This window comes from Serinus canaria, chromosome 6, assembly GCF_022539315.1.
Source record: "Serinus canaria isolate serCan28SL12 chromosome 6, serCan2020, whole genome shotgun sequence".
Classification (NCBI taxonomy): Eukaryota; Metazoa; Chordata; class Aves; order Passeriformes; family Fringillidae; genus Serinus; species Serinus canaria.
The window spans coordinates 9,960,695-9,986,254 of NC_066320.1; the positions used below are offsets into that span (position 1 = coordinate 9,960,695).

A 25,560-nucleotide genomic window follows, 5' to 3' on the forward strand; every position below is an offset into this window, starting at 1 on the left:
TGGTATGTATGTCCCAAAGGAGTCACAAATAACCAAGGAGCAGGTGAATTAGAGTGAACCAAGGACCCAGATGGTGAGGAGAGAACAGTATGGTTTAACCTCCTGTCTCTGGGATGGCTGGGACCCACCTAAGACAAATCCAGCAGCTGTAAACTCCTTGTATTGTAAAGGAAAGGAAGCACAAAAGTGGCAGAACACAGGAAACCATATCAGAGCATCGCTGGCATTCGCTCCAAATGAAGATCATGAAGGAAAAAACCATCAGGAAACTGATTTTTATCAGACTGTTCTGACTACTCCTCAGCCATCAAACTGCTGTTTATCTGGAGCTCCAGCTCTCCTGTGGTCATGGTCAGGCACGAGTGAACTGGCAAGAACCACAAAGGACAAGAACTCACTCGCTGGAAGGGCTGACAGCACAAATTCGTCTCCTTGAGCACCCCGCAGTGCTCAGGAAAATGCCTTGTTTAGGCAGCATGGCCATGCCAATAATGTAAATTAAGGAACTGCAAGATGGAATTAGGAAGATAGATCTGTATTCTTCTATAAGAAAATACAAATTTCTAGGGTTGATTTTCAAATATTTTATCCCCATGTGTAACAGAAAATACACTCTTTTTGTGTGAGGTTATTTAAAAATTAGTCACAAATGCAGTGACCATGGGGAAACTATCAGACAGGAACTTGAACATTGCTAAAAGTGAAACAAGTTTTCAAACTCTTCCTCACAAAATCAGCAAAGACTCAGAAGAGAGTGGATAACTTGGCAACTTTCTACCTGATTGATGCAAGCAAATACAGAAAATTCTACTCCACTGCAGCCACTTAAGAGATCACAGAACACAGTAAATGGAAAAATGTGATTGTATTCTTGTAGTCTATTATTTTGTTGTTTCTAGCAGCAACAGCTGCTTCTTGGAACAGCAGGAAAAGGATATCAGGCAATCAGTTTTGACTCAGTTCTCACAGAAAAACAGAAGCTAATTCAAAAGATGAGAGTATGATGCAGCTCAGTCATGACAGAAAAGGGGGGATGATAAGAAAAACCACAGCCATTTCAAACAACAGGCAAAGCTTTTGAAAAGATTTGGGAAGTTGGAAAAAAAGAAAAAGGAAGGAAATTAAATGGAAGGGGGAAAGCCTAAGGACCTAAAATATAAGCACTTCAAATAAGATTGTAATATAACAGGGAGGGAATGGAGTTCTTCCTCTCCCTGAAAGCAAGAGAACACTACAGGGGAAGACAGCAAGTGAAATGACAACACTTCCTTTCTAAAATAAAATCTATCCTGAGCAAATGAATCAGAAAACCAAGAGAGTTTTAAAAGCTATTAGGTAAAGGCAATAAATAAAGTATTTAAGTGTATCAGTAACAGGAAGGTTAGGAAAGAATCAGATGTTCTACTAAAAGATCAGGCATCAATTATGGATACTGCAGATAAATTACTTCAATGCATTGATCTTTACTGCAGAATATGATGGAGAAACATCTCCAACAAACTTTATATTTCCAGTAGGAACCACTTACAGAGAAAATGAAGTCCTTATATAAAAGAAGCATAATGCAAAGATTCTAGAAGATTACTTTCTAAAGCTCATTGTAAATTCCAGGGCTCTTGCCAAAAAATAAGATATAATCTGATAAAAAACCCAAACCCATAACAGTTGAATAATCAAAAACAGAAGTGAAACTATGCCTCTGACTCTCACAAAGGTGGGCCAAAATACCCCAAGCATTTATCTCTCCAGAGTTTAGTAAGATTTTTGTATAGTGTAAAAGATCCATAAGACTTAAGCAAGTTATAATACAATTGAGTTATTATCTGCTTAATAGAAAACAAATATCAAATTTATGTTTTGCTGTTGCCTACATCATTTTTTTTCATCCTAAACAGCAAGTGGTAGAGAAATGAGAACAGAAGAGAGACACCTGGAACTTACCAAGAAACAAACAGAACACAATGCCATCACTGGACTGCCACAGTAACTTCAAAAGACATTCTGGATTCAGAATTCTTTTTTATTACTTAGAATTTTAAAAGACATGGCTGCCCTTCATGGGAACTTTTTTCTTTTTAAAAACAGCATTTTGGATTGAATAATACCAAAAGAATATAAGATGTGATAACGATGTGAGCACCCTTAAGGTGCACACAACCTTTTGGGGACAATTCCCTGCCCACTGAGACACATGACAGCCTTCCAACAAGGCTCCAGAGTGGAGGGACATAGCACACTCAGGTGATGAGGGTGATGACAATGTTCATTCAACACAGACTGCAGAGGCAGCACAAAACAACAGGCTCAACTGGCTGGGAAATATTTTTGTCTGGGAAATTGAAAAGATGTGCTGAAATATCCCACCGCATTTGGAATTCTTTCTCTTTGGCAGTACCACCCATTCCAGGAGAATCCCTGGGGGAATACCACAGGATCCTGGGCCAAAGAGCACCACAGGAGGTGTTCCCAGACTGTATCACCTGATGATGGGCACAGCACATCATCATGGGGCAATTTCCTTCTCAGCTCCTCAGTAATTCACTTGCTGGCAGGAGCTTTATCATAATAAATTTGGCCTAAGAGAAAGCACACTAAATATTCACAATACAAACAGTTCCACTGGCTTTTCCAATCTCCTGAGCTTCCAAATCTGTCTCTCATTTCCTCTCAGCACATGACCTCTGCTCCTACCTCTCCTGTCCTGCTCACTGGGTGTTTCTGGAAGAATCAGCCCAGAACACTGAAAAGGACATTCACCACTTCACTGCATCAGCAAAGCACAGTAGCATAGCAAACATTAAAAAAAACAAAATGACAAAAGACAGCTCCTGCTGGGTTTATTGTGGACATACCCTCTGAATAACACATTACTTGGGAATAGCTGTTACATGTCCCTGTTTAAAAGGTTCTACAGAACCCATCACTGAAACTTCTAAATAGTTATAAAGGCCTATGCTTTGAGAAGCTAAGATTTGAAAAGCAAATATAGCAGAATATTTTAGATTTCACACCTATTGCAAGCTGAAGCCCACCCCTACAGTTAATTTTTAAGATGTGCAGTATGAAATCCTCCTTTGATCACATCTTGATTTCACATAAAAACTCCAAATATACCACGTGTTGTTTGCTTTACAAAACTATCTAAAGATGTGCAAATCACCCTTTCTGTGATTCCCTCCCCAGTGGCAATCCACACTAGTCCCACAATCAACTGCTCAGCTCTCTGAGAAGTCAGGTATTTGCTAAAGCTGCCCATGATTTACAGAAAGACTACCTGGAACTTTGGAGAGCTGTAATTTTTTTTTTTTTTTTTTTGCAAAACAAGACTGACAGAATCACTGAGAGTCATGCAAAATATAAATATAAAAACATTGACAAAACCCTTCTACACAAATTCAGTAAAGGGGGCCAGGCACAACTGTTCCAGACTGGTAGAGTTTCAGTGTGTCTCACCTCAGGCCATCTGCAGGCTGCAGGAGTCAGCTCCCTGCAGGAAACCCCATGACTGCCTGGGAACAGATATCCCACCTTGTGGGGCACACACTGAATACTCTGGTCATAAACAGGATGCCAACCTCATTGTTAATATCACAGTTAATATTCCGTTGTTACACCTCCTTGTTTCCAATCCATTTCATTACCCTATTTGCAACTGAAATATTCCCAGCTCTCCATTCCAAACAGCAGATTGTGCCACTTAGTGGCAATTAAATGCCCTCAAGGCATTAAAAAGGCTATTATCCAAACTTGTTTTTCAAGCACCAGTGTAAATCATTTCATACAGGCTTTGAAATTTATAACGAGCGAGTCTCCAATGAGAAGGTGTGTGTTGGGGTGGTACATCTAGGTGGTAATACAATATTTATCCTCAGTAATAACCAGTGATAGGAAACCTTTCTCTAAAATACTGAGTACGTGAACATTTTAAGATGTTAAACAGCTTCTTGCCCACCACTAGTAAGTTTCTCTGCTACACTGGTTTTAAACCCCAAACCTCACAGCAGGAAAAATAAGCAAACAAAACACTTAGCAAGCTTACATATTTACACTTGAAACCCAAGCATATCAGTTCAAGTTACGAAAAACATTTCAGCTAATTGAAGAAACAACAAACAACTCAAACTTTGTTGACACTGGTATCTCACTACTGGAAGGGGGTCGAAAGAGACACAGTTAAAAAATACTTGCCAATTTTTCTCCAGTTGTGTTGATTTATTACAATACCTCTCCCATAAAACTTGTCTCATTCTCCACCTGAGATTCCCTTTAATAAATGCATTTTTATTGTTAGAATTTTTTTTTTTTAGAGATCAGCATAGTTACACTTCAGAAAAATCAACTATGAGCAAATGGAGAACAACAGACTGGGCTAAGCAAGTCACTCCTTTGTAACTGTTTATTTTAAATGTTAGCTAGAGCCCACTTATTCTCACTTATCTCATTGGGTTTGGAGTTGGATTAGGATCCCACCTACTCAGAGAGCATTTTGTCTCTATCTATAGAAGACTACACCATACTGAAAGTGTTTCTTCCTTTTGATGTGAGATATGGCAACAATAACACTTTGGTCCTAAAATATAACAAGACAGTAATATAAAACATAGTAGTTACTAAAATTCCCAGTGACAAGTGATTATAAAGTTAAGCTAAAAAGATTTAAATGGGGTTGTCATAATGGCAGGCTTTGGCCTAATGAGTGTCCCAAATTCAAACCTGATTCCGCTCATTGCAGGACAAAAATAAAGAATTACGAACTAGAGTAAGTGGCTTGCTAGGGTGTCTCACAGACAGCCCTGCCCTCCTCTCAGATACAGCCCTGAGATCTGGGGACAGATCTTGGCTATATTTGGAGATATATTTTTAAATTAACCTCAAAAAAAAAAAAAAAAAAAAAGCTTCTGTCCCTTCCTCTTTAGTACTTAAATCCAATGGATTTCACTGTCAGAGAATTATTGGAAATTATCAGACACTCCAGCAACAGAACAACCAAAGACATCAGGTACTTTCTGAAATTTGAAGCAAGACTTATATTTCCTCCTTATTTTTTGAATATTCATTAATTAACACCTTACTTCTCATCTGTACCTCTTCACCATGTCTTTTTTTCACAAATAAGAAAACCTGAGCTTGAAGAAAAGGAAGGACCACTCCTGGTCTCCTGACTTCCAGTAACCAAGTCTCAGATCTTTTACTGTCATTGAGGTTCTAACAGCTTTTTGGGATGAACAGCAGACCAATAAGCAAGCTAAACTAGTGAGAAAGAAGCCATCACTGCTAAAGGCACTTTTTCCCCCGGTGGAAGGGGGAAGTGAGGGTGATTTTTTGCCGAGCTGCAGCAGCAGAGAGCAGAGCCCCAGCGCAGGCAGGGCAGCGCGGTTCATGCACGCCTGGAAGGATCTGCACCCACCCACGGGGGGATGGCTGCTCCTGCACCCACTGGTAAGGAAATCCTTACACACAGTAACCAACAAAAAGGTGGTGACACGCTGGGGGATCTCTGCTATTAGCTTTGGGATTTGGGGTTTTTTTAGGTCAGCTTCCTGGCCATAACAACTGCTGAAACTGCACGGCACATAGACTTCATTTATTATCCTCCTGAATTCCTTTATTTGTATTTTGATCATCCCAACCTCGCTTTAGGAAGAGTTGAACTGAAGTTCAGAAGAAATTCATTATGTTGGGACTCTGAACTCTTCTCAATGAAGAGTTCTCATGTAAAACATTCAATCTAGTGCCTTTCTGTGGTCTACCCTGCTTCTTGCTGTGATTTTTGCAGAACTGATGGCCTACAGCTCCCACTGAATGCTCAGTTACATGCGAGTTCCTCAGATTCTAATTCTGTTTCACAACACAAAAGTATAGGAAATTTGTTAGGAAAATAGTCCAAGAGTCTATGCTTTCATACAGACTGCATTCATAAACAGGATTAAAAATGTGAAAAAAAATACTAAGAGAGTGTTACAATTTTAAGGGGTGATTGAAAAATAATCTCTAATTAAATAATACAAATGTAATGTGTCTAATTAATTAGATATAATCTTACAGTATCTTCTTAAAAGCATTTTTAAAAAAAATAAGCTCCCTAATAAACTTAAGCAGCCAAAATTCTCAGAGTGTGCAAATAAAACATCTCAGAAGCATTATTAATCTTTTGATCATCTAACATACCTCATCCTCACTGCAGGACTCTACCCACCATCATCTCTTCAGTAAGGCATTTTATTGCTATGCCTGTACCAATATCCTTAATTTTCTATCATTACTGACCAGTCAAGTGTTCAGTTAAAATCAGGGCTAAATGCATTTTAATCATTGTAAAATTTAAATAAATGTGTGCTCCTGGTTCCAAATTATGCAGTGTAAACAAACCAGGAATGAGGAGCTCAGCAGCTCCTCAATCTGTGTGTGTTCAGTTCATATTTATAGATCCACCTCACAGCAGCAAAGCTGTGGCTGGCTACAAATCCCCTACATCTGCCAAGGTGACAGAGGACAGCTTCCCAAATGTATGCAAACACAAGGTGCAATCAAGCCTTGGAGTGTACCAAAATACTGAAACCCAGTAAGTGCAAGTGATCTTTCCAGCCACCTATAAAATAACAATTATGGTATCAAACTCTTCCCCTCTTAAACACATCCCACACTAGCATTTCAGCTTCAATCCAGCCATCCAAGAACTAAAACCTGAGAGAATTTCCTATTGCAGACAGATACTTCTAAAGCCAATTTAAAATATTAAGTTACTATTCATGCTTTCCATTCACCACTAAGTAGGGCTCTGTGAAGAACGTGCTCCAGATAGGAAAAGGTATTAGGAGCACTTCTTTCCCTCAGTGGTTTGTAGGGAACAAGGCAGGGTAGCTCATGCTGACAGGGACAAGGCAGAGGCTGTGTGTCCCCAGACCAGGCCAGCCTGGCCACAGCTCACCCTGTCACCTCTGCTCCCTACCCATCCCTCTTCCTCTGTAAGGCAAGGTGACAGCAAGTGTTCACCCTCCCCAGTAAAAACAGGACTCAGACATCCTGGGGATGCTGCACTTTCTCTGCTGCTTTGATGATGATGGCATCAAGGTCCTCACAGCTCAGAAAGTAATCAGTTGAGGCAAAGGTGCAACCTCCCAACAGAGGGGTAGAAAGAGAGCCCACTTGCACTCTAAAACCTGCTGCTACTGCCTCAGCCAGTAGCAGACTGCAGCATTTCACTAGCACTACCTTGAGGTAATCAGTGAATTTAAAAGTGTGGATACTATAAACTCAGAAACAGCACCAAGGATTACTTTCACCTGTTAAGACAGTAAAATTTATAAATTGTTCTGATTTCCAATCTGTATTTTTCTGACTAACATTTTTTTAAGGATGAAAACTAATTGCATCCAAGTTTATTACACTGAGATACAGCTCATAAATAAGCAGCTGACCCTGTGAAATGTGTGGTATGCTCTATTATAATAAATAATAAAAAAGATTGAAATCTAAAAGCAAAAGAAACACAATCTGCTAAAGGAAAAAGTCATTGCTGTATGTATTTATGCATTACTTTAAGCTTTCTAGTTATTACAAAAAGACCCCAAAAAAACCAAAAAAAAACCCAAAACCCAAGGGGATTGAACCTTTGTCACTATGACCATTATGTATCTGGGCCAGAATCCAGGCTAAAGACTAATGTGGTTTAGCTACTTATGAAATAATTATAAAAGTACCTCTACCCTTCTAAATCAGGAGAACTGACACTCATCAGAATAATCTCCTCAGTAAAGTTCCTGAACCCACTGCCCACCGAACCCTGGCAGGAAAATCACCATACCAGTTCAGTGCAGCTTATCTCTGGGTTTCCAACAAAACCCCTGCTTCTCTTTAGTGAATTCACTCACAGACTGAGCAAGAAAATTAATTTTCTCTCCACACAACATTACTCTTAAAAAAAAAAAAACCCTAACCAAGCAACCCCTTTGGAAGACAATTACTGGATTGTTTTTAGCAAGTATTGTACAATCAATTCCTAGTCAAAGCTTCTGAGATAGCTTAGTACTACTTTAATTATAACCCACTCAGCACTTGTACTGTTTTTCACCAGGGGAGAGGAAACAAAGATTCCCCACATTTTTTCAGTATTCCATGGTATTACTCAGCCACTGAGAAGGGCAGTTAGCTACAGCTCTGAGGCACCCTGAGCACACTCCTGGAAATGCTATTTCCCTATGCACTGAACTGGCAGATAGAGGTAACCATTAGCCTTGCACCACACAGCACAGTTTTCCAGGTTAGCAACACTTTTCAGTGCAACTTTCTTGGTTTTGTTAGAATCTTGGTTACATTCAGAAGCAGCACAGCAAATCCAGGCTGAACATTTTCAACCTTACTTGTCAACCACTTGTCACTGCAGTAAAAGCACACCACCAGCACCCTTCCAGGAGAATAACACACCTTACCTCCATCCCTGCCTCACAAGTTCTGACATCAGTGAGAATTCTCAGCTCTGGAAAGGAGGCTATTTGCTATTAATACTAATTTATTGGTTTGCTATTGCACAGTGCTACAGCCCCTCTATCTGGTGACAGCCAGCAATCAAGACTCAGTTCTTGCTGAACTAGAATATTGAACTTTTACAGAAATGACACTGTGAAAATAACAATGTAAAGTTTATTTCATATTTTGGTTTCAGAAAATAATAGATATTAAAATACACCTTGCCATCCCTAATGTTTTAGAAAGCACTTTCTATCCATAAGCTTCATGAAAAAGTCAATTTTGACATATATCTAGCTGAGAACATAATGCAGAGAAAAACTACAAAACCAGCGATTTTCTCAAGAATAATGAAAAACAAAAATCAGGAAAAGAAATAGTTTGAAAGTGATGTATAAAAAGATTCATGACCCACGTGTCTTGTCACAGTCTACAGCTAAGCAACTACAGTCCTCCAGAACACAAAGATTTTACTACACAACTCATTTCAGGCAAAGGGTAAACAGGATAATGATATATTTTTCAAGGCAGTGCTAAGAATACACACACACACACACAAAGAAAATGTTCTAATGGAAACTCAGTTCTAATAAGCACATTTAAATAATGCTGGCAGCTTTTAAAAAGCTGATGTACATTTACTCACACAGGCATGTTTTGCAAGCACTCACGCCGCAATCTAAGGCAGACAAACACATCTAATCACACAGATGTTCACATAAATTGCCCCTGATGCTGCAGATCCACAATTCCACAAAACACAAAATGCATCACTAGCACACCCTAAACTGGGCCTGTAATGTTTGCAAAACTTGGCCATACAGCAATCTCCTTATAAAAAATCAAAGACTATAAACTACTTTGGCCAGCACAACATCCACACAGAATACTAATGGAATAAGTTTTTCTCAATGCTTTACTATAGGAGCTACAAAATGACTCTGTGGAAGGTCTGAATTTTCACACAAGCTAAAATACTAGTTAATATTTCTGTGAAGAGCACCTGCCCCATTGCACTGCTAATGTGCATCTTTCCCATCAGAGGAAAATACAAGTGCCAAGTGGGGTTTGGGAAATAACTGTAGCGCCCTTAGAATTGCCAAGGGATTAATTCAAATTTTAAAATAAAAAGAAAAGCCATAAACCCAAAGACCAAGAAACAAAAAGATGTTAAAGTAAGAAGAAGAGACTTTGTAGGTTTCTGGGTTGATTTTACAGGGGCCAAAGCAGAATTCAGGTATTCCAAACCAAAGCTTCAGTTTATCTTTTTACCCAGTTATATTTTTATTGGACACTGAGCCTTTTCTATACTACCTGAGCTTTCCCCAAATGTTTACCTCATGCAAAAGTAAAAAAATAAAATCACTCTGAGGAAAAAAACATAAATAAATTTGGACTTTAAAATTGGTTGCTCAACATGATAGGAAGTGAATTATCTTTGAAGCTGAATAGTTTATCTCCTGCAGTCAGCAGTCAACATACCCATACCAAAAAAACAAAAAAAAAAGGAAAGGAATCAGGACCAATGTGTTATAAAAAAGACCTGAAAGTCAGGGAATCCTCCTATTTCAATGCTACAGAAGAAACACAGCTTTGGAAATTCAAAATACTGGTTTTAGAGGACAGAAAAGACAGAGTACGGGAATAATTCTTTTATATATATTTTTAAACTTTACTAGGGTAATAGTGAGTACATTGAAAAACAGAAACAACCATTTAAACAGTTAGCAATAAGCATTCAGTTAATATATTTTTCTGCACTACCTCCAAATTTGACCAGGAAGAGTTGATCCAATTAAGCACTTCTTCCATGAAAAGGAGATGGAAATTTGTAAGTGCAGTTGCTATTTTAATTTTCCTCGTGGCTGCTTTATTCTATTTCTTCCTCTTGAAGGCATTCTACCAAGGGACCCCAGAAATCTGCATGACAGAAAGTAGAAACCCATTCAAAAAGAACTTGCCCCCTTGTATGCATTTACTGTCTCTGTGCTACTTAGAGGCCACCTAAACGTTCATCCTCTGTCTCGACCAGGTTTAAAATGTCCAGGTTTAAAATGCCCTCTCTCCAATGAAGATGCTTTACTCAGAGGAGTGGCTTGAGATTAGACAGGAGGGAGAAGGTAAAAGTAAGACAGCAGGTCTCTGAGCTGTCCACCTTGGAAATGCAGTTAGCCATGAGAAAACACAGTCACGGTTTTGATCTGAAGTACAGCTGTCCCATTAAATGAAACTTCCAAGCCTCACCACACTGAGGGAACTCAGTCCCTAGGAAAAAGAAAACATCTCCATAACACAAAGTATTTCATGGTTTCTCCTGTGTTTTGTCTACTCTTGTAATGCAACATAATAATTTAAAAGTACTTGTGCTTAATAGTAACAGTGACTACAAACCCCTTCCATGCAGCAGAACCTGAAAGAGACTTCCACACTAAAACAGATGCACTTCACTTGGCACTCAGTCTAACTAGCTCCAATGAAACCTCTGGGTTTCTTTTGTGAACCACACTGACTGGACAAGCACCAGGACCAAGGCAGACAAACACTGCTCCTGGGGTTACTACAGGCTTTGAGATCCTGATCCTCCTCAAAAACTGTGTAAATGCACAAATCCATGCTTGTATTTTGTGTTTGCACACACACACGCACAGTACTGCAAAGTTGTTCAAACACAGAGAAGCTCAAAAAGAAACCACCAGGCTCAGAGACAAACAAGCCTCTGCTTTTAACAAATTTATTTATATATGCTTGTGACCAAGTCATCCCACCTGATTTTACTAGGCACTTTTCCTTGTGCAGCTTGTTTACAAAACAATCACAGAAGAAATAAACAAAACCAAACACTGGTAGTCTCAGGTACTTCCTGAAAACCATATGGGCTACAAAACTGAAAGTCAAGGCCAAATCCACAGCAATCCATGTGTTTACTGGGTTCTGCCTTCAAAGCAATGAGTCATATGATAAATGCACTGTGCAATGCTAGACACAATTCTGTAGAGACAGGTCTTTTGCTTTAATTTTTAATTTCCATTTTCTGTGGGTTTAGATAAACCATGAACATTACTTTAGCATAATCCTTTGCAATGAATCAATACACTAATTTAATAATGGTATTCTGTTGTCAACATATAATATATCACATAATGTCCTCGCATAGATGCAAAAAAAATGCCAAATAAAATTGAAGGCTTTGTGTTCACCAGTGATCACAGGTTAAATCAATGTAATGACAAACTCTACAGTCCCCAGAAGAATTTCCTTCAGGGTTAAAAATCAGCATGGAGTAATTTCAGCCATATCCCTCCCACTCATCATGCCAGTGCTGTGCAAGCTCTTCTAGGTCATAGGATTCCAACAATCACTTTAATGAAGGGAAGAGAAAAGAAATATCTCTGAATAGAATCAATGTACATATCTGAGTGGGTCTTATTTAAATATTCCACTTCTTTACGAATTCAGTGATAGCTGCTCTAGTCCCTAACTATAAAGAAGATTAAAAATGGAAAACAAAATTAAGTCCAGTTTCCTCTAACTTAATTGAAACAGATGAAGCAAGTTATAGCCATAAAATACGAGAAATAAAATAAATTGCAATAATTTTTACTTCAGTGATGCAGTTGCACATCTGTGTTTGTTATTTTTGCTTTGATAGTAGTCCTCCTGTCCACAAGTATCTAAGACAGAAAACACAAATCTAATCATCTCTGTGACACTGACCGAAGGTATGTGAATAGAAAATAAGTGAGAACGAAGAAGAAGCAAATGCTCTTAAAACTCCCAGTTGTTTGTCTCAGTATTTTTTTTTCAATTCAACAGCTTTTGAAGCATTTAAGATTGGTCAATAACTGGCACATTAATCTCAGTTAATGCCAAAGGCACGTGCTCTGCAGTCACGTGTGCTTCCCTCGGTTCAATGACAGCTCACACTCGTCATGCCAAGTGTTCACAATCCATGTCATTTGCTGGCAGAATGCTTCAGATCTCTGGGAAGAGTAGGTCTGGTTTTACTACGGTTTGGCACCTCCCACAACACCCTCCAGTTGGTGAAAACCCCGCAGTTCCATCTAAGTGTCATCCTTAATGCGAAAAAGATATTTGAGTCAGTGCAAAATAAAACAAACAGCTTTTACCAAAATGTCAGAGCTGGTAGCAGTGCATCTGCCAGATGCTTGTTACTTGAACCCATGCTGTGCATAACAATCAGTCAGAGATATGACGAGGATAAACGACTGGACCAGAAAATCTTTAGCAGGAAATCAAAGTATACTCAGACTACCCAAAAAAAAAAAAAAAAAAGGTTGCAATTGGACTTCACAAGATATATTGATTAAGTGCTCTGTAACGTCTCTTTTCTTGGTTACTATGCATTAGTTGAGCTCCACCTGCCTGACCTCAGTTCTCTGCATTAGCCTTTGGTCATATGAACACAAGAGAAACCACAGTGCTATTTCATAGCTGAATTCACACAGGAATTCTTTTAAGTACAGTATCTCAATTTGAGGATAATAACATTACTGAAGAATCCAGAATACCATGAAAAATGCATATTGGAAAAATCAGGGCATGACTCTTTTGAAATGAAACCAATGACTTGATAAAAATAAAACCTCACTAGCATGTTCCAGCCTGTTGGTTGATTTTTTGATGTACAGACTGGACTATCTTTCTAAATTAGTGATTGACTTTTACATTGAGCACTGGATGAAGAGGCTTAGGCTGAAAAGGCATGGTTCATATGTGATCATGGAAAACACACACAGGCACAAGATACAGAGAGAGATTTGATGAGTAAGTGGCTTTTGCTTAGTCAGAACCTGGAGGATCTTGATCAAGAACTTTCAAAACAGCTAACAGATAGCTTGACTTTGAGTGAAACACAACCAAGAATTATTGTCATTATGCACACCCACAAAAAAAGAGAGATTTCACAACATCTCCTCAGATTAATACACACACAGAGAAAAGGCTTTACCAACACTTACTCAGGTGGGCAATCATCTGGCTTTCTGGAGAAATAACTCCTATTTTGCCTCCCATTTTCCTAAGTCCTGATTTGAGCCCATTTTAACATGTTGAAACAATTAAATAAACTACGACACAAACAAGTACAAATAAAGATAGCTACTTCTTTTCTTAAAAGCTGTGAAATGTTAAATAACCTATGACTCCCACCCACATATGTGCCTTGCCAAGCCAGAGGATAACACAAGGGCATGCACTATTTTGAAGGCTGGGGCATGAGATTTATCGTGTCAGATTTGTATTCACAAGGTACAACAGGATTCATGACTTTCATTTCAATAGCAGCTGGAACAACGGGCACAGAAGGAACACGCAGCTCATCCTGGGAAATTAGGATGAATTTGTTTAAAAAAAAAAAAATCCCTTTCTTACTGAGAGCTATTAGCAGCAGACACAGATACTTGCTTTGGGGTCACACCATGTCAGCAGTTCACAGCACAAAGACTGCATTTCTCCTTTCTCTCCCCTCAGTGGATACTGCAGCCTCAAAGAATTTTACATGTATCCTTAGAGATGCTCATATGTATCAGGAGAGCACAGCTTTAGGCTTAAAAAAAAAAATGTTCATATGCCCTACAAATTCAAATCCTTTTTTATGTAATCTATTTAATCTTCCATTAATGATAATCTCTGCTATCAATGTGCCCAAACAGGGTCAATTTCTGCTGGATTTGCACTTCTTGCATTTCCATCCTATAACTGAGCTACATTTAATGAAGGGAAACACCCTGCTGTAAAAGGTATTAGCAGCCTCCCTAATATAAAAAAATAGTTAGGAAGCTCTGCAACTGCCAGGAACATTTCAAGATTGTGGTTTTTCTTCTTCCTTTGTGTGTCTTGCATAGAGGAGAGTCCTGCCAGGTGAACATTATTTATTAATCAGGACATTCCTGCCTTCTATACCTTGTAAGGAGATAGCCTAGAGGGGCGGAAATTGCTGTGGATTTCTCTTACATATCCAACGAGACAGAAAGGGAAGAAAGGAAGAGATTGCAAAGGGGCATTTAGACCCTGACAGATCCCACCGGGAAAGCCCAGGCAGATACACACACATACATCACAGCAGTATGAAGAACCATATAGCATATCTGTTGAGAGGATTGAGAACAGACATATGGGTTGAAAATCTGGCTTCATTTGCTGCTTTGTTTTTAACAAGTGCCCTATACAGCTCCCCACACCTGAGTGAAACAGGCTGCGTTGAGCTCCACAAAAGATTTTCCTTCTGGTAACTTCCAACTACCTTAGGTTGTACCGACAGAACATGCAGGCTTGGACACACCTGTAAGGGCTGCCTCAATTACTGTGGCACACACAGGCAAAACGAGTTATTGCCTCGTTAGCTCTTCTGATTTAGTGATAGCTTCGTTCGTAATCATTCCCAGCCATCCGCCACCTGCACACCCACCCACCCACACATACACATCCAATTTGCTGCTCTTCTCCCAATTTTGTCAATTCACAAGATCAGCTTGCACTGCCTATCCTCTCTGGCCCAGTGCTTATCAATAGATTTAGTAGACAAAATAAAGTTGATATTGCTTTCCAACAAAATCCTCCAGTAGAACACCCCTACATTAGCATATAAAAGGGGAGCCCTGGGCTGCAAAAGGGGTTCAACCGAACTGATGTTCTCAGCAGCAGCAACTAAGAGTTAATGGAGGACACCCAGCTTTTCACTTCCTCTACTGCATCCAAGAAAGCGCAGAATACTATAATAAAGTATAATAGAGCATTTCACTAAATACCATCGCATAGAAGTTCTTTTGGCAAGGATTGCCTTTGTCCTAAGTAACCTTTATGAGCAGCTGGAAGTTGATGCACCCAGACCAAATGAATTTTCAGCTTTAGCCGGAATCCTTCGGTTTGTGCTTGGGAGGGTGGGAAGAACCAGCCACCAAGCATCAATCGGAGAACTAGCCCCCTCCTCTGCTTAAAAAAAAAAATAGTCGGTTGCACACGGTGCTGTGGCTACACGCGGGAGCCGGCAAAGCGCTGGGATGGGTGTGCACACCCGCGGGGTGCCCGGGCTCCTTCCCGGCGGAGCTGGCCGCAGCTCCTTCAGGAGCCGGGCCCTGGGACGGAGAGAGCATCCCTGCGGAGCCCGTCCTCGTTTCAAGGGAGACGAGTGTGCGGGAAGACAAACTCCGTCACCAGCAGAGAAGCACATGCACAGTCCAGTCCGCACCTGCTGAAGACCACACTCTCCACGCTGCCCTTTCGGGGGGAGGGGGGGTGTCATCACTGGTCCCCCTCGCTCAGACAACCCCCCAGCATCTCTTAAGTACCTTTCACAGACCAGCCTGCCTAGAAGGGGAAAGGGGATCTGCATCCTTCCTAAAACCAAACGAAAAGGAGTCTCCTCAAATGGCTGCTCCTGCCTCAACATCCATCACACAAGCAGGGAACTCGCCGAGGGTGAAAAAGGGGGCGCAAGCAGGGAAGGGAGAAAGAAGCGCAAACTTCGGAGCTCTCCGGCTTCCCGCATGGCAGCAACCGCACGGGAACGGCACGGCGGCCACCTCGGAGCGACGCATCGCCCCTGCCCGACCCCGCCGGCTCTGGGCCAACGCCGGGTCTGGACGGGGCGAGGCGCGCACCGAGCGGCCCGAGGGCGCGGGGCGGCCGGCGACACTTACGGGTTTTGGGGGTCGTGCTGGCCTCCGGCGTGGTGGTGGTCGACTCCTGGAAAGGAGACAAGGTCCAGGACGGCGCCGAGTCGTGGACGTAGATCTTGTAGGAGGAGGTAGCGTGTGCCGCAGTGGGCCAGGCGGGCAGCGGCGGGGTGCTGGGGGTGGCGGGCGGCGGCCGGGCGCCGCGGCCGGCGGTGCCGGGGGGGCCGCTGGCGGGCGGTGCCGTGTGCGGCGACACGGGGTGCCTGGCGGCGGTGGGCCGCGGGCCGCCCCGCGCAGGGCCGCGGGTGCCGGGGGGCCGCGGGGGAGCCCGGCTCATGGTGGTGAGGCGGGGGCTGACACGGCTGGGCGGCCGCGGCGTGGCGGCGGCGGTGGTCTCCGCGCCGCGGGGGGGGGCGGTGGGCTTGGAGAGGAAGAAGGGGTCCTGCCCCACGCCCTTGGCGTCCATCAGCTCGGTGGGGACGTACTCCTTGACGGAGCCCACCACGATCCACTTGAGCAGCATGAGGCTGAGCCCCAGACCGATGAAGCCGATGAAGAGGGGTACCACGCACAGCCACGTCTGCTGCCGGTTCCAGACGATGCAGTCGCTGCAGCGCAGCTCTCGCGGCGGCCCCCCGGCCCCATCCCCGCCCGGGCCCCCCGCCGCAGCAGCCGCCTCCGCCGCCCCGGGCGCCGCGGCGCCGGCAGCCCCCTCGCTCATCCTAGGGGCCGTCCGCAGCGCCGCCGCGGCCCCGGGGCATCAGCGCGCCGCGGATGCCGGCGGCATGCGGCGGAGGAGAGCGGAGGGGAGCGCGGCGCGGTGCGGAGCGGGCGGCGGGAGCGCCCCGCTCAGTCACGCCGCCGGCACGGCATGCCCCGCGCCGCGCCGCGCCGCCCCGCGCAGCCTCCCGCGGCCGCGGAGTCAGCGGGACGGCCGCGCCATCCGCCGGGTGCCTGACTCGGGAGCTGCTCGGTGCAGCCTCGTCGCTCTTCTTCTTGTCCCTCCGCTATAAGGTTTTTCTTTTCCTTTTTTTTTTTTTTTTTTCCGGGTAATAAGTTGCAGAGATCAGCCTCCTCGGTTAATTTATTTTTTATCCCAAGCGTGCGGCTCCGGTGACGTGCAGGTACATTCCTTCACATTCACGATTCACGCACCTTCTCGCCTTTCCTCTCCCCTCGGGGCTTGGGGGATCCTTTCTTTCCGTCTTTCTTTCCTTCCTTCCCTCCCCCGCCCGCTCGGCTCCTGCCTATGCCCGTCCGCGGCGCAGCAGCATCCCTCGGCGGCTCCGCGGGGAGGCGGCGGCGCGGCGCAGCGCACCCGCCACTCCGCGGCCCCGCGGCCAACCCGCGGCCGGCGCCGGGCCAGGGAGGCCGATCCACGGGCGGGGCCCGGGGCAGGAGGCACGGCTCGGCACGGCTCCGCGCAGCTCCTCCGCGCCCGCGCTAAGTCCGGCCCGGCATCAAAACTCCGGCGAGGATTCCCGAAAAAAAAAATAAAGAAAAAAAATTAAATAATCCACACACACGCAAAAATAAAAATGAAGATGAAACCCTGGAGGAAAGCGGCAATGACCCAATCGGCAAAAAAATATGCGGATCCGGCGAGTAAATGGGCACGCAAAGGCAGCTCCTGCCAAGCTTGCGGCTTCGGCTCGATTGTGTATTCCTCTGGCAGCGCCGCGGAGGCAGGCGAGCGCGCACCGAGCAAGGCGCCTCCCACCAAAGCCTAATGGTGGTTTCTTAATGCGCACAAGATAAATAAATGATCCAGGCAAACCCCTCGGGAGGGTGTATGCTACGGCAAACGGAGCTAGGAAAGGAAGGGAAAAGGAAAGAAAAGAAAAAGAACTGCTGAAGGGGCGGCGGTGCGGGGTGGGGGCGAAGCTGCCGAGCCCATCCTGTGGTAGGATCCAGTCGGCTGGTGCTGCATGGCAGCAGAGACCGGTGTGCGGGGAGCGGCGCGGGGGTGCGTGTGCCGAGGGGGTGGAGACACCTCCGCCGGGGAGCCCAGCGACGGCCAGGCATCGGGACACGGGTTCTCCCGCCGTGGTGCTACCCGACAGGCATCAATGGGCAGCATTTTGTTACTCCTGTTTCTAATGGGATTCTCTAAAGAAAAACAAAACCGACCCACCACACACCTGCAACAAAAGGACACTTCACGCAGCAGCTGGGGAGAAACTGATGGCACAGCACCGCACTGAGGTTTGCCAGACTAGTTTTGGTATCTTAACTACTCTGGCTTATTTGGTCTACACCAAAGTTGCATTCCCAAGTTCAATGTAGTCAACAATGGGTACTTTCACTTATTGGACCAACCAGCTAGGGTGGTCGCTGAAAGGTTAACAGCAGTTTGCCAAAGGTGGCTTAATCCCCATTTTCAAAATTTTAGAGAATGCTCTATAGAATTATGTATGTACAGATGTTTTTAACCCTTTCCTCTGACCTGGTACCTTATTGGTGTCCTTTTCTGGTATTGATGGATAGGCATCATTTCCTTAGTATTTAAGGGTACTGATCTTTCTACAGGATAAGTGAGCAGAAAAGTTGGAAACAATCTGTGAAATGCATTTGTTCTGTGTATAAAGAGACAAATAGAGAAAATAAAATATTGAAACTGAAACATACCTGCTTGATTTTTTTCTCGAGAATGAATGTTAATACCATTTAAGTTATCAGTATTACATTAATTAGATATCTAGATTATTGCCACTTCAAGAACTCCCTCTGGAGTTTGACAGCTCCTCTAAAATAGTTCTCTGCTAACAGCCATCAGGAAGATCTGTGGAAGTGGTTTATTTGGTAAGAGTACTATTTAAACACTTCGAAAAATCCCCCCCTTTGGCATTGGAAAACATGAATTTAGGGTTTTCTCCTCCTTTAGTGAAGAGAAAAAAGGATTAGGAGAAAGCACTTAGAAAGAACCACAGATGGATGCCAAACCAATTGAGAAAGATAGGGAAGTCTTGCAAATCCAGGGAATATTTTTCACAGATTTTATGGAAATGTAGACCCAGGTGCTTTCAGTCATGAGTGCCTGTCCTTCAAAGTTCTCACTTTCCTTGTAAGTTTGAAATACCTTTGTCCTGCTCTGTGCTTTGTGTTGCTTTTACAAATATCCTTTAGCTCCTGCCTCTTCCATAACCATATTGCAGTTCACTAAGCCCAGTATGAATCACTCTGTTTTCATCCTCAAATAATTTGTACGTGCTTCTTGGAAGAACAAAAATGTTTTACAACACTTAGATGACAGAGAGCTTTTATTTTTCTCACGACTACATCCTGAACTCTTTCAGAGTTTCCTAAGTCTCAACTGCACTTCTTCACCCACTAAAATTTTCAAAATATCAGCTCCTAAATTTTGCAATGGTTCTAATGGAAGACATGAGGATGTGATACCATTAAGATCACTCAAGTGTAGCCATTTGTTTAATATTGGAGGACTTCCTGTGTTATTTGTAAAGATTTTCAAGCTCATTTTCTTACCATTTCCCATTCTTATTGAGGGTTGACGAACTATTCTTGAAATTGATTATGGAATGCTTTCAATGGACCTTACTTGAGTGAATTACTTAAAGCCAGCCATTACCCTGACATGTTAATTAAGTTCCTACCAATGACTATAAGCCTCTTGAAAAAAATTCTTTGGTCTAAAAATATGAAATGGATCTTGATGCAAGAAGCTTCCCTTAACCTCTTAGTAAATGCAAATGTATTTCAAATAGGTTATCCTACAGTTAGAAAAAAAAAAAAGTCATTCATCTAGACAGACACCTTAATGAAGGCAATGTCTTCCTGTAATACCTTAGTCATGAGTTAAAATGTTATGATGTATACAAAAACACAGTCTATGAATGCTTTTAGGTTATTTCTCTGTCCTCAAAAATTAATATTCCAATCAAAATCAGTTTCTCAAATCAGCCCACTCTTGTTAAACTGAATCTGTTCCATGCATTAATTCTAATTTACGTAGGTATTTGGTAGCTCTCACTTGCATTTCTTCCTACTCATTTTGTATCATAGCCCAACTCTTTTTACTTTTTCTGGAAATATGTTTATCACGATCAGAAAACAATATGCAATTTGTTTTTCTTGATCTTCTTCATAACATGCAAAGAAATCTGTAGTATCTCCTTGAGGACATCTGTGACTGGAGTGGATTAAAATTACTTATCTATGATGGAGTCAGAAGTAGTGTTTTCTTAAGGACTGGTGTGACACATGTAACAGGTACACCATTTATGCAAGTATCCCTTTGTTTGCCACAGGGGGTTCTGCTCTGGCTGTCAGTAGGTATGGCCCAGCTAATGGTTGTGCTACAAGGGTGCTGTTCCTGCCTGGCTTCACACGAGCCTACAGCCATTATTTCAAATAATGAAATGTAATGGGTGAGTTAAGGGAGTTAGATTATTGTTTAACTGTTATCGTGGAATCAGATCTAAAAACCTCAGGATAATTATCCTTGGAAGAGCCAGCAAAAGAAGCAGAAATTAAAATTTGGAAAACCTGAGCCATGAAACCGAGCAACATTCATTTCAGCATGTAAACAATATGCTTGTGGGATGCCTATATCCCAGTCCTTTATACACACACTGTTAAAAGCCTTTCTTTCCTCCCCAGCTTTACAAAACACTGCAGACATTCCTTGTTATCCCATGTAAGTATTGTCTGAAGTTTTGAGCAGCAAAACCTCCACAGTTACTTTGCTTTATGGTGTAATCAGCCCCTGAAAGCACAACCAGTCTTGAATTTGTGTGTTGCTCCAGCACCCACCTCAACTGCTGGGTTCTGGTACTTCAGCAGCTGAATGTGGTGAATTAAACAGAATTTCCCAAAGGATGCCTGAAATGGGGCTGGTTATATAAATAGGTGTTACGCTGCTTCCCAAACTAGGGCATTTGAATATTCTTTACTTAATTCTTCCTCTTAGCTTTCCTCCAGCTCAGCTACATCATACAGATCTCTAGTGGTCAGCTCACAGGCGGGGAAAACCTTGCTTGCTTTTGTCTGAGGTCAGCATGTGAGTGCATTCCCTGTTCCAGGTGAAATGCACAGCCAGCATTCCATTCTCCACTGCTCAGAACTGGAGTGCCAATTGCTAAAACAGCCACTACACAAGACAGATCAAACTTCACTCATCCATCCTCAGGGGACTGGGGCCAGGGACCTGTTTGTGAGGTGGTGCCTGAAGTATTCCTTTGAGTTCTTACACGGCTGTTAGGAGTTCTCCCAGCACCCAGGCGCAGCAGGTGAGAAATGCAGTGCAGAGCTGCGCAGCACAGCAGCCATGAGATGTGAGCAGCCTGCTGCTTTGCAGTGTCAGTCCCAGACAGGTGTGAGATGAGTGACACTTCATTTTGGGTTAAGGAGAGGCTGCTCTCCCTCACTGCAACATGAACCCTGAATAACAACCCCGTGGCTAAATTAATTGGATAAAAGAGACCTATCCTGTCACACAGTGCAAATGTGTTGGTTCCTCCCCAATAACCATCAGCCCTAGGTGACTCAAGTCAGGCGTAGCCAATTTGCAAATGCTGAGGCTGCCACTAAATATTTAGAATTACTCTTAAATGTGCACCAATGAATATATACAGTTCAAATATTTATCTTGGCATGGTTTGTAATGATGAAATGAAATATGATGTGATATTAACAAAAAAATCCCACACCCCAAGACCTACAAAACATGTTTCAGTCAGGAAATATTAGTAAACCAAATACTTTCCTTGGAGGAATTTATTGCTGTATAACTGAAATCCTAAATGCCTGGCTCACTTTTTATCAAACCAAATTTTCAATATTCTCTGCTTTTAACTGATCATAAATTCTAAGGATTTCAGTGGGATAAATTCTGTTTGGCAAGTACTTTTTAAATTCTGATTTTAGTCGTATTGTATCAGTCCCTTAAGAACTCTATATTTCTCAGTCTGAAATAATGATTTCAGACTGAGAAATATAGTGACTAGTCTTAACAATGCCCTTGTGACATACTGAAGCCACTGCAGCATAAGAGAAATAATTATATTCTCTTCAAGCCTTTGTAACCCCTGAGATTTTTATCAGGAACATCAATTTAGGATGCCAGAGAAAGAAATAATTGAAAGCAAACATGAAAATACCATCAAAAGGGCTTGTTCCAAAGCATGATGGAGTCAGCAGAAATCTCTCAGTATACTGCAGTCTATCTTGGACTGAGCCCTAAATCAAAATTCACATCTTTCCAAGATCTGTGACAAAAGGTTGAAAACAGCAAGTGGAAAAGCCTATGAAGCAGTCATTAATAGAAAAGAAAGTTAAAATTGTTTACTATTATGACTTATTTCCAAACATTTCCTGAAAATTTACACTTTTTCCATCCCAGTAGGGATACCTGATCCCACTTAAAGAAAAAAAAGTGAATGTATATCATATTTCAGACTTTATGACCTTTCCTTTTTCAATTGAACATTGTTTGCTGTCCCATGTAACTTCTACCCAGTGCAGAGAACACTGCTGCTACATGTTATTTGCCAGATATTTTGGATGTCAGATCCAACAACTTTAAGAGGTTCAGCAGTTTTGCAGGAACCTCTTCAAAGCTGCCCTGAATGTGCAGAAAAGCAACAGGTAGAAAACAGGTAGAAAAAGCCAAGGGGAACAATCTCTTTATCCTTCATGTAAAACAAAGAGTTCATTCTGCCAGACTTAATGGAAATAATTTTGTGGCATCCATCCTTACAGTTATATTTGAATGACCCTTTGAAGTAGAAAAAGCCCACAGGAACTCATAATTCTGATAGCTTAATCAGGAAGAAAAAGTGGATCTTTCATCTTTAAAGCTTTGAGACATCCATGAAATCAGTCAAATTTTCCAAGCACTTAACTCTTCATAGATTTCAGCTATGAAGGAAAAAACATGGGTTTTTTTCCTTCAACAGAAGAGTCAGAATAAACTTTTTTCTTAGTGTCCATGCTTAACTCTGAGGAACTTTTCTGTAACTAGCTACACCAGCATAAAGAGTTATGGAAAATAAATCAGATGGGTTTATCTGAGGCACTGCTGTGCTTTTATGAATGTATTTTTGCATACTTAGGTATGCATGTGTAAGTCCATGGGGCCTGATAAGGTGCCCCGAGAGCCTTGAAGAAATTGGCTGATGTGGTTGCCAAGCTACTCTCAAGGATATTTGAAAAATTACAGCAGCCAGGTAAAGTTCCTGACTGGAAAAATGGAAACATTGCACCCATTTTAAAATGGATGGAAAGGAGGACTCTGGGGACACTGCCCTGCCAGCCTCAACTCTGTGCCTGAGAAAATTGTGGAACAGATCCCCCTACAAGTGCCTCTAAGGCACAGGACAGTTTCACCAAGAGCACATCTGCCCTGAAGAGGAGGGATGGACCATGTCTCCTGTGAGGAAGGGCTGAGAGACTGGTTCCGTCTGGAGAAGGCTCCTGGGAGACCTCACTGCAGCCTTTCAGCACTTAAAATGTACAGAAGATGGGAAGAGGCTTTCCAGCAGGGCCTGCTCTGATAGGACAAGGGGGAATGGTTTCAGACCAAAAGAGAATAGCTTTAGACTGGAACTAAGGAGGAAATGTCTTATCCTGAGGATATGAGGCACTGGAACAGGTTGCCCAGAGAGGTATGGGATGCCCCATCCCTGGAACAGGTTGGGCTGGATGGGGCTCTGAGCAGCATGGTCTAGGTGAAGATGTCCCTGCTCACTTCAGGGGAGTTGGAACAAACAACCTTTAAATGTCCCTTCCAACACAAACCATTCTATGATTTTAATTTAACTGCACGTAGACAGATGCCAGGGGTGGGGAAATAAGAAGTAAAACAATGCCCAGAGCAAGCCAGCTGCTGAATAAATATTTCAAAGAGAACAACCAATGGAAAATTAATTGATAAATATCTATATTTAAAGAAGTGTTAAAAAAATGTACTCTGGAAATTTTAGGATTTTGAAACCTATATAGGTATCAACAGCCAAACTTGCAACCCCCACCAGGTTGAAAAGGAGATTTTTTAAAAAAAGAACTAGGATTCAACCTTAAACTAATTAGTTGCCAATGTGCAAGCCTGTCCTTCCACTTATGGACACTGTAGGTGTTAACATTTATTTGTCCAATGGAAAACTAGAGATATATTAGGTAACCTAAAATCCCAGGTAGTAATTCTAAATCACAGTACTCTATTTCTTTGTGTGCACTATGACTAGACTGATGCACAGCCTTTGTCATGGTAGTTATTTTCTACAGCTCAATAATCAGGGATTTAATATTTAATAAGCAATATCATGCCAGTAACAATATACCTTGCATGCTCTGATGTTTTAATAATGGTAAGCATGATAAACAAAAAGATATAAGGTTTATTGAAATAGTTTGTTTTCTTTTGTTGTTTTCATGTTGCTTTTTTCACCAGACCAGCTGAGCTAGTTGGCTGAAGAAAACAAACTTTCAGTCTCACAAAGCTTTTCTTAAAATGCTTTCTTTCCTGACAAAAATGACATTTCTAATGTCACTAACAGATCTAAAGGGAGAGCAGCAAAGCTTTTAGAAATGTGTTTGTATGTATGTATATCAATGTAGACGTGTGTTGGTGTGTAAATGTAGATCTATTTGAGAAGGAAGATGTTAAAGCTGTGGAGTAAACAGAACATGGGAATTTGTCCCTTGGCTGTGCAGCAAAGCTCTGTGACTTTGTCCCATTTGGTACCAAAGCAGACACCAATCAGCTACTAAAAGATTCAGCAGCTCAGTTTTGCACAAAAATATACAAATATTCTTGGGTCTAGAAGAAACATAATGCAGAACCACTTTATTGAATCATATTTTAAGGTCAAATTAAGCATCCATGGCCCACCAGGAGATTCTGGCAGTCAGAAATTGAAGCACATCTCTCACAATCAATAGGGATGCGTGGAGGAACCCTAAACAAGACAGCTCTAAAATGTTTTTTTTGAGAACAAAATCATGTAAGCTCCCAATCTCAAATTGGGACCAGAATTTTTGTTTCTATTTTCTGTCCAAAAGGAAGATTTTTATTTAAAACAGCTATCATCAAAGCTGTGACACTGCTCAGCTACTCATTTGTTCTACACAGCCATTCACATTTTCCTTCATCTCTTTTGAGAAATTGAACCTTTTTAAGGAGAAACCTCTCTGGTCAGGCAATCTCTCTATAACCAGAGAATCAAGCTCAGCAGAATGGTAAATCTGTACTCAGAGGTCAGAAATTAAGATTTCAAACTTTATAGCTCCCTTATCATCCAAACCTGTGGTCAGGGAATTATGAGTGTCCCCAAGGTCTCTCATAAGCAGCTCTCTTCTGCTATTTCTTCACTTCCTATATTTCTACCCTAGAATTTAGTACAGCATAACAACCTCCCCAATGCAACAAAATATTGTTCAAACAACAGTGCTTTAAATCTTCATTTTCATTTTTAATCTGGGCATTTTATATAAAGCATCT

The 25,560-nt window shown here is 42.1% G+C and overlaps 1 protein-coding gene across 1 annotated transcript in view; it reads right to left on the minus strand.

Annotated features, from left to right (window-relative positions):
* The window catches only part of NRG3 (neuregulin 3), a 332,572-nt gene extending 315,751 nt beyond the window's left edge, over positions 1-16,821 (minus strand). The window contains exon 1 of the mRNA XM_050976465.1: positions 16,125-16,821. Coding sequence (XP_050832422.1) covers positions 16,125-16,821 — 697 coding nt within the window. The remainder of the gene's footprint in view (positions 1-16,124) is intronic.
* Positions 16,822-25,560: the final 8,739 nt, after the last annotated feature.